The sequence below is a fragment of the Hemicordylus capensis genome, chromosome 6 (assembly GCF_027244095.1).
Source record: "Hemicordylus capensis ecotype Gifberg chromosome 6, rHemCap1.1.pri, whole genome shotgun sequence".
Taxonomy (NCBI): domain Eukaryota; kingdom Metazoa; phylum Chordata; class Lepidosauria; order Squamata; family Cordylidae; genus Hemicordylus; species Hemicordylus capensis.
Genome location: NC_069662.1, coordinates 122,258,580 through 122,272,214, shown reverse-complemented (window position 1 = coordinate 122,272,214; position 13,635 = coordinate 122,258,580). Strand labels below are relative to the sequence as shown.

Genomic DNA, 13,635 nt, shown 5'->3' with positions numbered 1-13,635 from the left:
TTTGGTTAATCTCTCCCCTATTTTCTGAGTTTTTGGTTCACTCTTGTCTATAATACATGCGTATTTCTGAAAATCTTGGAAACATACGAATTGTAGCCATTGCCAAGGCAACCATGCAGAGTTTTTTCCTCCTCTCCAATGCCTCACAACAACGCCTTTTGTTATGATGCATCGGCCTCTAATTGACCACAATCACATGTTTATTGTATACAACCTCTGATGTGAGTGTGGAGCTGCCGTGGAGTTGCCTATGAGGGAACAGACAGCAGAAGCAGTTGCCATTTGAGAGGAGAAACATCCCTGAGGGTAGAAAAATCCTCACAAGTGAGAGCTGAAGTCTCAAGCAGAGTATTGTATTAATTTCATTGTATTTATCTGAATACACCCCTCTAGCCCAATCCTAATCACCAATGGCATCCCTTCCAGGTCCCCACAACATAATTAGTTAAGTAGCAACATTAATGGTATTACCTACTCAATAGATCCTATGCATGTTTGCTCAAGTGAGTTCTGCTGTGTTAGAGCTTACTTCTAGGTAAGTGTGCATAGGACTGCATCCTTAGTCTGTTCCTATCCCCTCTCCCCGATGCAACTATGATAATTGATAGGCATTGCCCTTCTATTTATTTATGAATAATCATTATATTTACGTTCAGTCCATCCCTAAGTAGCTCAGGGTGCTGAGTATGGGTTTGCTCTGCCCCTCCCCCAACCGGCTGTATTTTAGACTTGGCAATCCAGAGGGACATTTCTATCTCACTGTGTAACTAAAGTAAACAAGTTGTAGTCAACAACATCCAGGAATCCCTGTTATAGGGAACACTGGTCCCTTGATGTGAGGGGGGATCTATAAGCAGCTAATTGCTTTCATTAATGTTTATTTTAATGTAATTAATGTGCTGGAAGTTCACCGTGGCCTTGCACACCAAGTTATGGTTAGTTCCAGCCCACGGGGACATTTGAGTTGTGCACCCCTGATCGATTATCATCTAAAGGCTTGTTCCTCAATAAGGCCAGGCCTCTTCCATTTTCCTGGGGAAAGGCTACTTGCTTACAGCTGAGAGATTACTAAAGGGAAGAATTTTAGGGCATTAACCAGTCAGACCTTAGGACAGGACATGGCAAAATGGAGATGGGGTATGACACCTTTTATTACTGTGCTGCCTCTGTTTCGTATGTGTGGCTTGATAGTCGCTCAAGCCTTTTCTTTAAACTGGACATATATGTCCAATAACTTTTAGATTGATTTTGATAACCAGCAGGTTGGTCAGTCATTATCATGTCTATCCCAGGATCAGGAATGTGCACTCCCCGCAAGTGTGACATTTGAACCTGCTCTGGTCCAGTTCTCCATCCAATATTTGGAGGAGAGCTATCGTAGCAAGCATGACTTGTCCCGTTAGCTAAGCAGGGTCTACCCTGGTTGCATATGAATGGGATCACTATAAGATATTCCCCACAGTGGATGGAGCCACTCTGGGAAGAGCATCTAGGTTCCAAGTTCCCTCCCTGGCAGAATCTCCAAGATAGGGCTGAGAGAGGTTCCTGCCTGCAACCTTGGAGAAGCCACTGCCAGTCTGTGTAGACAATACTGATCTAGATGGACCAAGGGTCTCACTCCGTATATGGCAGCTTCCTATGTTCCTATTTTACTGAGCTTCTCCACCCAACTTCCAAATCTTGTGTATGGAAGTAGGTAAAATGCCAGGCGGAGAATCCCAGTAATCAGCCATGTCATGCTTCAGATGTTTCAGATGACATGTTTCAGATGTCATGCCTGCTGTGCTCCCAGTTCCCAACATTTAACCGACTAACCAACGTGCTGGCAGTCATCTGAACTTGCCCAAAGCTAAAGAGTGGGCACTGTGAACTCAAATGCTTTTTGTTTTTGTTTGAGGGTTTCCATTTGGTTTGTTTTGGGAACAACACTGTTTTGGGACACATTTGGAGGATTCCAATGTGCTTTTCCGCCATTCATAAGGCTACATAGGAAACAGCCTTATACTGAGTCAGACCATTCATCCATTTAGCTCAGTACTGTCTGTGCTGACTGATAGTGGCTCTCCACGGATTCAGATGGATATTTCCCTGTGCAACATGAAGATGCCAGAAATTTAATTTGGGACCTTCTGCATGGAAAGCAGATATGCTTCCACTGAGCTACTGTCCTTCCCCAGTTCATTTTCATTCCTTTTTAAATAGAAGAAAATCTTACTTTAAAACAAAGTTTTCACTCTATTGATGTTGGCAGGAACTGTAATGTGCAATTGTTTCCTGCTGGGGACCATCTTGAATACCCATACCTGCTCCAGGACACAGAGTAATTTCCCACTTTTTCATGGTAAAGGCAATTGTGGAACAGAGCTGGTCTTGTGGTAGCAAGCATGAGTGGTCTCCTTTGCTAAGCAGAGTCCACCTTGGTTTGCATTTGGATGGGATACTACATCTGAATGCTGGAAGATATTCCCCTTAGAGAATGGGACCATAGCTTAGTGAAAGAGTATCTGCATGCAGAAGGTCCCAGATTCACTCCCCGACATCTCCAGAGCTGAGTTAGACTTGGAGACCTGCTGCCAGTCAGTGCAGACAATATTTAGCTAGATGGACCGATGGTCTGGCTCAGTATAAGGCAGAGCTTTCTATGTTCCAGTCTTTTACCCCAAAATAATGCTACACTGCATCCTGGGGAAGTTATGCGTATTTAAGAATGAACCCACATGGAAGAATGCACTGCAACTCCTGCCAACAATTACATCGCTGGCAGCAAAAACATGGGTTCAACTTGAAAATATCCCATTTTAATAAGAATGTATTGAGGTCATTCACACAATCATAAAATGTGTTCTACCCAGGTTTGGGAGCAAGGTTGGAACCGAAAATTGGGAGCACACACATCTCCCAAACCAGGGTAGAACACAAGTTTTTTATTGTGTGGATGGCCTCAAGATGTATGAAGGTAATGCAGACCCTTTCAGTTTGGGATCTGTTTATTTCAGAATGAATGTGTACCTCTTAATCAAACTAGATTTCTTTATGGTAGACCATCTGCACTTCATACAGCCATCCTACTGAGAAGTGCTTCTGCTCAAGTCCCACTGAAATGAATGGGAGCAGCACAAGAGCACTACCACGCTCTGGTTCCTTTCCATGGGGCATGTGCAGGGAGTCCTCCTTGGTGAACTGTGCTCATTGTAGATAACAGAAGTCTGTAATTTTCCTGTACACCACACAGGAATACAGTTATTATGTACTGCTCACATCAAGTGAGAGGACACAGTGACATTTTAAATTGGCTTGACGTCATTAGAGAGAATGATCCATGGAGTACTTTGGTCATTTTGCTCAGCTTCATATTGATTTGAAAGCAACCATGCAGGGGGGAACGAAGTGTAAAAAAAAAAAGACAGCTGTACTTATGCCAGTCTGCTCCCCATTAATTAATGTTAAATGTGGATGATATTCATACACTATTGAAATTGAATTGTATGAGCTGACTTAGTGCTGAGTGAGCACATATCTCTTCCTTTTTCATTAGGTCCCCTTTCCTGTACCATTTTCTAGGATTATATAAACGTGTAATGCAAGCATTGCAGAACCAGCCACACCACTGCAGGGCAGTACCAGAACTGCTGACTGCTTAAGTTATCACACGTTGTGCATGCCATCTTTGGCATCATCACTGCATGTGTCAGAGTCCCACAGCAGTGTGAGTGGTTGTGCAATGCCCACGTTACACTGCAGGACATATAAGCCATTGGTTGTAAACTGGAATTTTAGCTCTATTTAAATCCAGTCAGAAGCATGATCTTGTAAGTTAGGGTGCCTACCTTCACTTCTGTGCCATGTAAACAGTAAGCATGCTGAACAGACTCACAGACTGTAATGTGCTCATATGCAACTTAGCCCCATTCACCCTGGTGTCCTAGGAACATAGGAAACTGCCTTATTCCGAGTCAGACCATTGGTCCACCTAGCCCAGTATTGTCTACCCAGACTGGCAGTGGCTTCTCCAAGGTTGCAGGCAGGAGAGACTCTCAGCCCTATCTTGGAGATAGCAATAGCAATAGCACTTACATTTATATACCGCTCTATAGCCGGAGCTCTCTAAGCGGTTTACAATGATTTAGCATATTGCCCCCAACATTCTGGGTACTCATTTTACCGACCTCGGAAGGATGGAAGGCTGAGTCAACCTTGAGCCCCTGGTCAGGATCGAACTTGTAACCTTCTGGTTACAGGGCGGCAGTTTTACCACTGCGCCACCAGGGGCTCTTTGGCAGGGAAGGAATTTGGAACCTTCTACATGCAGTCATGTAGGTGCTCTTCCCAGAGCAACTCCATCCCCTTTTAGTCTCCCATTCAAATGCAAACAGGGTGGACCCTGCTTAGCAAAGTGCATGCTTGCTATCATAAAACCAGATTCCTCTCCTCACCTTGGTTTTTAGTCCTCTCCCTCCACAGTTGAACAAAACCCAGCACAATTGCTGATCAGACAATTTGGGTCTACAGTGACATTTGACCATTATTTTCCCTCTCTAGTGCAGCAGTCCCTGATCCTTTCTCAGGGACCCGCCAAGAATGGCTATTTGTTTCCCTTTTGTTTTCCCGACTTCTTGATTAGAACTCATTTCTTATAATGTTGCACAGTTTTCCAAGTGGATGTGCCCAAATTCCACTCTCTGTGTGTGATGCATCTGGAAGCTTGGAAAGAAGGTAGGGCCACATGCTGGTTTTGGTCTCTTATAGAAAGGGAACTTTCCTCATAGATCTCATCCCTCAGCACATGTCAGTAGGCCAAGCTGCAGAATTTGAATGTCCAACAGATGTTTATTGAGACAGTGCTGGGATGGAATTCTATTATCCAGAGATTGCTTGGAAATGGAATTATATTAATATAAAGGCCAAATGAGACATGATTTGGAGGATCTGTGAATGCATCTCTCAACATCATTTCTTTTGCTAAAAGAAGTTGCATGGGACAATTTGGATTGTGACTACGGTGCTGGAGATCCCCTCCCCACCTCCATGCCTTTTTCTTGACTTAAATCAGTCATCTGTAGCTATTAGCCATGGAGGGTTCATCGTACAGTTACTTGTACTGTGCTGTGGAGGGTACATCATATAGACACAGCTGGAGGGGGGGATATTTAAGTCAGGGGAATGATGTAGGGAGAAAGGATTACCCCACCTCTTGACATAGCAGGATCTAAATTGGGCCCCTCAGTTACTCTTGGCAAACAAAAGAGGTGAGAATATCGCTTCATGGATCTCCTGCATCACATGCACTTTGGCTCTAAGAAGAAGGATAAGACTGATGTACTGGCTGGTTATGCCACCTAATGGCACAGCAGGGAAGTAACTTGCCTAGGGAGCAAGGGGTTGCCTGTTCGAATCCCCGCTGGTATGTTTCCCATAGTATGGGAAACACCTATATTGGGCAGCAGCGATATAGTAAGATGCTGAAAGGCATCATCTCATACTGTGTGGGAGACGGCAATGGTAAGCCCCTCCTGTGTTCTACCAAAGACAACCACATGGCTCTGTGGTCGCCAGGAGTCGACACCGACTTGAGAGCACAAATTTACTGGCTGGTTATATCACAAAGGCAATGGATCTCATTTATCCATCCAGTCTTCCTATGTCTTTATTTTCTTTAGTTGTTCATGAAGATAAGCATTACTGTGCAGCATATCTATAGGTAGACTCTAGGTTCCATTGGTGCAGATTTTCTGCAGAACTTCCAGCTGCATTTTGAGTAGCATCTAGAATGGCCTTAAGTTACCAGCATTTTATCAGTCATTATCTTGTCCATATACCACCATTCAATGTTTGAGGGCTTCAAAGAGAACTTAGTGAACAGTTGTGGCTTGAAGATTAGCCCAGAGAGCTTCTCAACTCCATCTTCTTGGCGGGGGAGGGGGAATGCCTGTAGGTCTCTGGATAGTAAACTGGGATATCATTTGTCGTCTTGGAAGTTGTATGTAAGGGCTATGTAGACCAGGAGATACAAAACTCTCACTTTCAGCTGGATCCTCAATTGGATCCTCAGCTGGACCCTCAAATCATTTTATAAATGATGGATTGTATCCTGCTTTATCCAAGCCTGAGTCTGTGCCTTTACTAAATGATGTGTGTAACCATAAGCCTGTGCTTGTATACTTACTGCTGCATTCATGTTTAGATTGACTTATCCCTGCTTAATTTTATGTACTGTATCTACAAGAGAAACAACAGATTGCTTTCCAAAATAAGATCGTACAAGACACGCAAGTGTGTATACCTTTAAACATTGCTATGCAAGTTTGAAAGGAGCTATTTTAAGTCAACACTTCCTTTTATATTTAGAGCCCTCTGCAGCATAAATTGTTTAGCGCTTCTCCCTGCTTGGATGGGGGGTATTGTATCTTGCAGGGCTTAACACGCTGTGCTGCAATAGAAAGCTGACATTAAGGGAAACAATCCACTTCAAAATCAAAGTGTAATTCCCTGTTGGATGTGTTTTCTCTTCCCAGGGGTGTGATGGCTTTCAGCTGCTTTTTTTCAGTTGCCTGTAGATCCTGCAACTGAAAAGCAGCAGCAAGATAGTAATGATCCAGCCAACCACTGCAGGGTCGCCAGAGAAACAGGCAACAAAAATAGAACATCCAGGTTTGCTGTGCGTGGGTGAAGCAGAAACCACATTGTGAGTAGAAGCTTCCAAGGTATTATTTTAGAACTCATCACAGCTCTGTTCTTCCCCTTTTGCTCTCGTGTATGAGATGACCCACAGTCCATTAAAAAGAGAGACAAGACATCCAATGTAATGAAAATCTCTCTCTCTCTCTGTCTCTCTCTCTCTCTCACACACACACACACACACACACACACACACACAGTCTGTCTTGATCTCTAAAACGAATAGACACACATTTGGCAGGGGGACAAGGTAATCGCCTCTGAGAGATCGCACTGGAGCCCTGCAGCTTGAAAGACAGAGACTGGCCAGCTGGGTTAGCTGAGGTATTTTTAAATACATTCATGCAGGCTCCAATCATCCGGCCATGCTTGACCTATTTTTGGCTCAGGCCAGCCATTGTTCTATTTCTGTTGCCTGTGGGCCACGCTGTTGTTGATCCGTATGCAAATGAGCTCTCACTCGCTTCAGCCAACTTTGCTGTGAGAGAGAGAGAGAGAGAGAGTGGAGGGAGGCAAAGAGAGGAGAAGGAGGAGGAGGAGGAGGAAGACTCAAAGCCAGAAACACTTGCTAGAGCTGGGAGTAATTGAAACTTAAACCCCTAGGGAGTCAAGTCCCTAGAAACTGTGCTTGCTTGTTTTTGTTTTCAAGTGGTTTTATTTCTCTCACTCGACTCCCAAGAATAACCTGAGGGGAAAATATCTCTCTCTCCCACCTGCTCTTGGCTTCCAGAACACAGCTAACTCAGCCCGAGAGGTGCATAATAATCAACCATCTTCTTTTGTAAATACATAATTTTTCTGCAGCAGGGTGGAATTGTTCTTAAATTGGATTGCCATAATAGCTGGTGCTTTAGAATACATGTATAGAAGTATTTCATGCATATATTCATTTGGGTAATTAGTGTCATTAGTATTATTTTTAAAAATCCACTCCTGAGGAGGAGGAAGCAGGACCAGAAGGGGTCGTTTCCAACGCCTCTGAACGGTTGGTGATGAATCTTTCATGTAGCTGAAGTGCAGACTGATTGGAATATGCTGCAGACAATTTACGAGAGTGAATCGTCTTTTTCCTCAGATGGAGTTTCGGGACGTGACCAGCTCTTGGCTCAGCAAAGAATGCACAGCATGATCAGCTCAGGTAAGAGAGGCTTCACTGACTCAGCTTCCAGATCTGATAGACAACTTGTTTAGGATAACTATAGATAGATGATCACAATGAAGAACTTGTTTAGAGATATGCCTCTATCATCTTTTAAAATATATTCAGCTTCTTGCCCAACAAAGAGCTCTGCCGTTGTATAATTTTGGATATATCCTTCTGCTGCTATGTTGCAGCTTGTGTTTTCCAGTCCTCCAGGGAAGGTTTGGTTTCCAAGCAGAAAAAGCAACTTGAACTTTCCTTCCTTGTTCTTTGTGATGGATTTGGGGGATGGTTACAGTGTTATAAGCACTGATACACACTTGGAAGTTTATTTGGAAGTAAGCCCCAGAGGCTGCAGTCCTAATCACAAAAAAGGGACATCCAGATCAGTGAGGTTTGCTTCCATGAGTACGAAGTTGCAGTCCTTAGACCACTCCTGCATTTGTAGAACTACTCAGGTTTTTCTAAGTCCTTACTTGAATGGAATATGCTAATAGGTAGTGTCTCAGAATCGAAATATCATTATTTTAGTGGTGCCAATATATTTCCATTATTATCTGTGTTTATGTATTTGAAAATCTCACATAATGAAAGATGTCTGCTAATTGATTCCCTAATGGTATCTTGTACGTTTATTCTGAAGTGCATCTGTTGCCATCAGATTTGTAATACATTTCCATGCCTTCAAACATATTTGGAAACACTGAAGTGAAAGTTAGACATGATGACTCACTGAAAGCCTTTAGAGAGCAGGTGTTTTAAAGATGCACTTACAGAATTGTTGGAAATGCCCCCAAGTTTTGAAGCCCTGCTGATCTCTGTGCTGCCTGTTCATATGATCTGTGAAAACTACAGAAGATGATATGTGTGTGGAAAAATTACAAATGCTTATTTTTCTTCATACAACTAATACACTGATAAATGCATAATTGCTCCATATTATAAACCACATTCACTATATTGGTTTGGTCCTGTGCACTGTTGTAGGGGTTCAGTGTTGTTTCTTAAGTAATCCATTTCATATCTTAATTCCAGTTCTCTTGTTCATTCATGTTAATTGCATAAGACTTGCTCATCTGACATGTCTGATCGGTTGCATAATGTTATTTAAGCCTTCAAGTGGTTTTGAGCCTACCGGTACTTTTCAGAGAGAGAAAACGTTTGGTTGACAATCTGCTGATGACAAAGCCCATATTCCAAGGCCACCTGTTGACATGTATATGATTTTATAGTATAACGTATTTGACAAATTGTTGCTCTTCCTGGTTTATAGGTAAAGCTAAGCATAGAGCAGTGTAACTAGAAGTGTAACAAGCAGGATGTACTGTTCTGTTTTTCTTTTTTCAGGCTCTTTCATGCCATGCACATAGTGCTTCTTTTTCTTAAAAATGCTAAATGCACAGAAGCTTTTTTATGCACAGAATGCATAACAGACAGAAATTGGTAGCTGATGCTTTCCCTCTCATTGTGTTTTCCTGCTAAGGAACAAGTTTCACCTGTTGATTTCCTCCAGCTATGCCTCTGGAAAGGCACACATAGCATAGGAAAGGTAACCACAGCTTGTGCTGATTCCACGATGGTTGCTGCTTGTAATGTAGATTGAGAAAGGCATATGGATTGTGGAGGTTGCATGAGTACTGGACGATGCACATTTGTCCACCCTCTCCTTCAAAAGCCCTGTCAAAGCTGCATCCTTATGCATGTAGTAATTCTCTGGGGAAAGGTTGGTTTGTTTTTCAAAACTAAAGAGGAGATAATCTGGAATGGAAATACTTCCTAGTGTGTTCTGGATTACAATAGACTGAAAAAAGCGAGGAATGGCTGAGAAAATGACCAATTTTTCAGAATTCCTGTACCTAAATTATATGTAGAAGAGGGGATTTTGGAAGCAGTACTCTGCATATCCCCATCAGTGAAATGACAGTCTGCTGTCTCCAATGAAATTTGTTTTCCTATCCAACTGTTAAGCACACAGGAGCCCTAATATTGAAAGATTAGCTATCCCTGCTCTACATGCATTGTTAGCATGTAGCAAGTGCTACACAGGGAGTTGGTGGATTTACAGCCTCAGGCTGGTACTTCTGTGTCTTTCATAGCCACTGTATCCCTCCCTCTGTAAGAAATGTCTTACGAATGTATCCAGTTGTGGAGTCTCTGATATCCACTTGCAAGAAACCTTTTTAAAGTGCCTTATAGCTCGGAAGCAGAGGGCAAATTGGGAAGTTGGCAAAAAAGGGGGAAGCAAATGGCTAGATAGGAGGGACCAAGAAAGAGATGCCCTGAGGACCAAGTGAGGAGGGCATGAATTGAGTGCAAGAGATGCCCTAGGCCGTGTGCTGGTATCCAGCTTCTTAATACTCTCTTCTTTTGTTTTACTTTTTAAATTATTGTGCTGTAAGCTGCCTTGGATGACCCTGTCTTGGGCCAGAAGGGTGTGGCATACGTCATTTTATGTATGTATGTATTATTATTAATAACATATAACAGAAAAGGCAGGCCAGGTGTAGCAGGAAAAAGTAGAGGAGTAAAGGTGCATTTAGAATGCAATTGGGCCATGCCAATGATCACAGAGCAGGTAATCGGGGTATCTTTTGCCATTGCTGCAAGCTCTGCTCACACAGCTGATCTCAAAACTTCAGCCTTAAGGAAGGAGGTCCGGGCAGGAGAGAGCATGTGGAGGTTGCCTGGCAACTGCCAAAAGGCTTGGCTGCTGTTTCTGGGTAACTGCATGCTTTCTGCTTTCCCTGTCTGCCTTGGAAGAGGCCCAGGCAGACATTGGACTGTAGTCTCCAGACTGCTCTATATAGAGTTTTATAGATATGTGCATTTCATTTTGAGATCTCGGAGTTAGTCATCAGGGATTTCCAGGGGCCTTGGCAAGTTGCCTGTGTTTTTTTTGACCACAAGTGCCAGCCACTTAGGTCCCAATTTTATTTCAACATTGTAGTGAGCCATCTAATGGGTTTTTTATGAGCACAGTTGACCTTCAAGTTTAAGTTACTTTGCAATCCTCATATTCTTTCTATACATTCTCTAGATACCTGAGCTAGAAAACATAGTCAATAGGATTGCCAGGTGTTGTTTTGCTGCCTTTGTTCCGGTGTCTTGAAGACTTCTGTGTCCTGAAGACTGTCTTGGCCCACAGCAGCTTAGTTGATTAAAAGGGCCCATCTCTCCCTCCCCAACCCCGCTAATACTTTTATCAAAATGTCTGTGTCTCATATTGCTGCTAAACTGAAGGTACAGAAGGTAGGCAAATAAAAGGTTGGTAGCCCTGTAGTGAATGCATCAGATCATAGGATTTGTTTGTTTCATCTGGTTGCTTGTTTTATTGTATGCTATGATTAAATCACATTTCCTTTGGAATGAATACTGGAGCGCTTATCGCGATCAGTGAGAAGGGCTCCGGGGTGGTCTGTGGGGAGTGTGGCTTACACTCGTCTTCCCCACAGACAAGCAGCTGTCCCTCCTTGGATGGGCGGATTGCCCGCCCAGACGAGCAGGGGTCAGGATGCAGGGAAGCACAGCTGTGTGTTGTTCCGCCCCCTAGAGCTCCAATAATGCACTGCACGGGTGTGCACACCTCCCGTGGGTGTGCCAGCCGCCGTGACACACGATTGCCAAAAGAGCGCTCGCTCTCCTAACCCTGTTTTGAGGGGTGGTTTCACAGGTAGGTTTGCTGCCATGTTGCAGCCAGGATCGGGCCTGATCCCAGCGATTCACATGCATGTGCAAAACTGGGCTGGGCTTCCTTAGCCCAGTTTTGCACATATGTGTGAATAGCCTCACTGTTGAAGCAGTAAGCCTTTTTTCCATACAAGTGTGTTTAACATTGCAACTCAAAAAAGTTAGCTTGTTCCTTTTCACTTTGCATAAGTAACCTCATGTCTTCTATGGAACTATGCACATTACGTTTCTTGTGGCAAAAATCTATTTTTATTTTCTTTCTTGCATAAATATACATATTGATTATATGCCAAATATGTTGATTGTGCTAAACAAGTAATTTGGCCAGTGAGGACAGCCTTCACTATCTACCATCAACTGTAAAAAAAAAAAAAAAAAAAAAGGAAATTAACACAAATGTAGTATGCAATAAATAGATTCTATTTAAGTCACAAAGCCATAAACAAATTGCCTGTGCATTCCTCAACTCAGACCGCTCCATCTAAAAAAATTTTTTAATGGATCTAGCAGGCATTTGATATGTGTTCACAAACTAAACTGTCACAAGAGTTTCTGAGGCTATGAAGCTCATGAAATATTGCTGTCATTTGAAGCAGCACTTCTAGAATTTCCTTAATTATTGCTTCCTCCATTTGTCTCCCTCTCCACCCACAGATCCTATTATGAATGAGATGAACTGGATGGGTACCAGTCAAAAGTCAGATTATGAATAGGACATTCTAGACAGGCGCCAAATAAATACATGCATATTTTATGCCTTGATAAGAAAAATCTAAGGTATATTAAAGTTGTCACTATGATCTGTTCAAAAAAAGACATCATGCAAAGTTTTCTGGTAAGAAAAAAACTAATGAGCTGGGATAAGAAAATTAGTTACCAACAGACTCTAAAAGATGGAGACATTCTAAATCCCCCCCCCCATGTTTCCCCAAATAAGTCTTTTTTCAAAGCTATCATATCTCAAATTTCCCCTTATCTCATACTCAGATGAATCATTGGGACATAAATGTAGATAACCAGACTCAGGACTGTAGAATAAATGTACAGCATTGTATGCCCCACAAATAATTTGTAAGCATTAATTCAAGGAGGACAAAGTAGCAGAGAGGAGGGTATGGTTGTGACTGGCACTTTGTGACTGGCACTTTGAAGAGGTCAACATACATTGTTAATTAAGGGTAAAGCTGTCTGGATTCAGTCAGATCATAAAAGCATTGAAGAAAAGCCAACACACTAGTGCAAATGACAGCATTGGACCCAATCTATATAATTCAAACTGCAGTGTGGTGCAAATATAGCATTGCTGCATCACAGAAAAGGAAGGAAAGAAAATAGAGTCCAGGTGACTCAAGTGGGTGAGCCAATCTACAAAAATCACCTCCCGACATCTCTAGTCAGTTTGACCAGGTGGCTGACTTCTTTCCAGTTTGCTTAAGATTAGTAAACCTTCAGAATCATCATCATCATCATCATAGTGTTTTTGTTTTTGAGGACTGGCATCTCACTACCCCAAAATGGCATATCATAAATGCTCTGAATCCTCTCTAATATGATGGATTAAAAATAAATAAATTCATTTCTTCAAGTTTATAAGCATTCTGCTCAAGTGTGTCCCAAGTTAATTGCAATCTTTTGGGTCTACTGTCCAGTTTGAACTTGCCAGAGATTGTCTTGAGGCACCTTTCTTGATACGGCTCTCTGTAGAAATAGCCTCTGTTGAAGTACCCACACATTCGTCTCAGTCCCTGTATCTGTCACTGTTCTGCCATGTTTGTTATAGCCTGGTGTTGACATTTGGGCACCCAGGAGCACTGATTTGCTTTTGCTGTTGAAGCACTTTCTGTCTGTTTTCTTCCTTGCATTTAATTTTGCCAAGCCATTCCTGACCCTCTTTCAGCATGTTGGCAGACCAATGAGAGGCTATCCTTTGGGCAAACACCAACAGATTATGCATATTGTGAGCAAAATGTTCAGAGATCTCATGCGTTCAAATAGAAAAGATAGTGGCAGACATCCAGACTAAAGCTGAGTTTGTGCAACGAACAATGATGCATATATACAAGAAGATCAGGGAGCTGAGTTCATACTCAGAGTTGCTCAATCTGTTATGATCTTGGTCTGCTTGTGCAGCA

At 42.6% G+C, this 13,635-nt stretch overlaps 1 protein-coding gene across 34 annotated transcripts in view; it reads left to right on the top strand.

Annotated features, from left to right (window-relative positions):
• The window catches only part of HDAC9 (histone deacetylase 9), a 670,023-nt gene that overhangs the window by 228,171 nt on the left and 428,217 nt on the right, over nucleotides 1–13,635 (top strand). For 14 of the 34 annotated variants that reach the window (XR_008309711.1, XR_008309710.1, XR_008309709.1 and 11 more), the window contains exons 1-2: nucleotides 7,485–7,660; nucleotides 7,751–7,813. Coding sequence is in view for 23 of the 34 variants with exons in the window: in XM_053260998.1 (XP_053116973.1) it covers nucleotides 7,552–7,660; nucleotides 7,751–7,813 (172 nt within the window). In the remaining 11 variants the exon portion in view is untranslated. Of the gene's footprint in view, nucleotides 1–6,410; nucleotides 6,702–6,783; nucleotides 7,000–7,187; nucleotides 7,457–7,484; nucleotides 7,661–7,750; nucleotides 7,814–13,635 lie in introns of those variants that run through there. The other 20 variants (XM_053261002.1, XM_053261018.1, XM_053261001.1 and 17 more) reach the window with 7 other exon arrangements.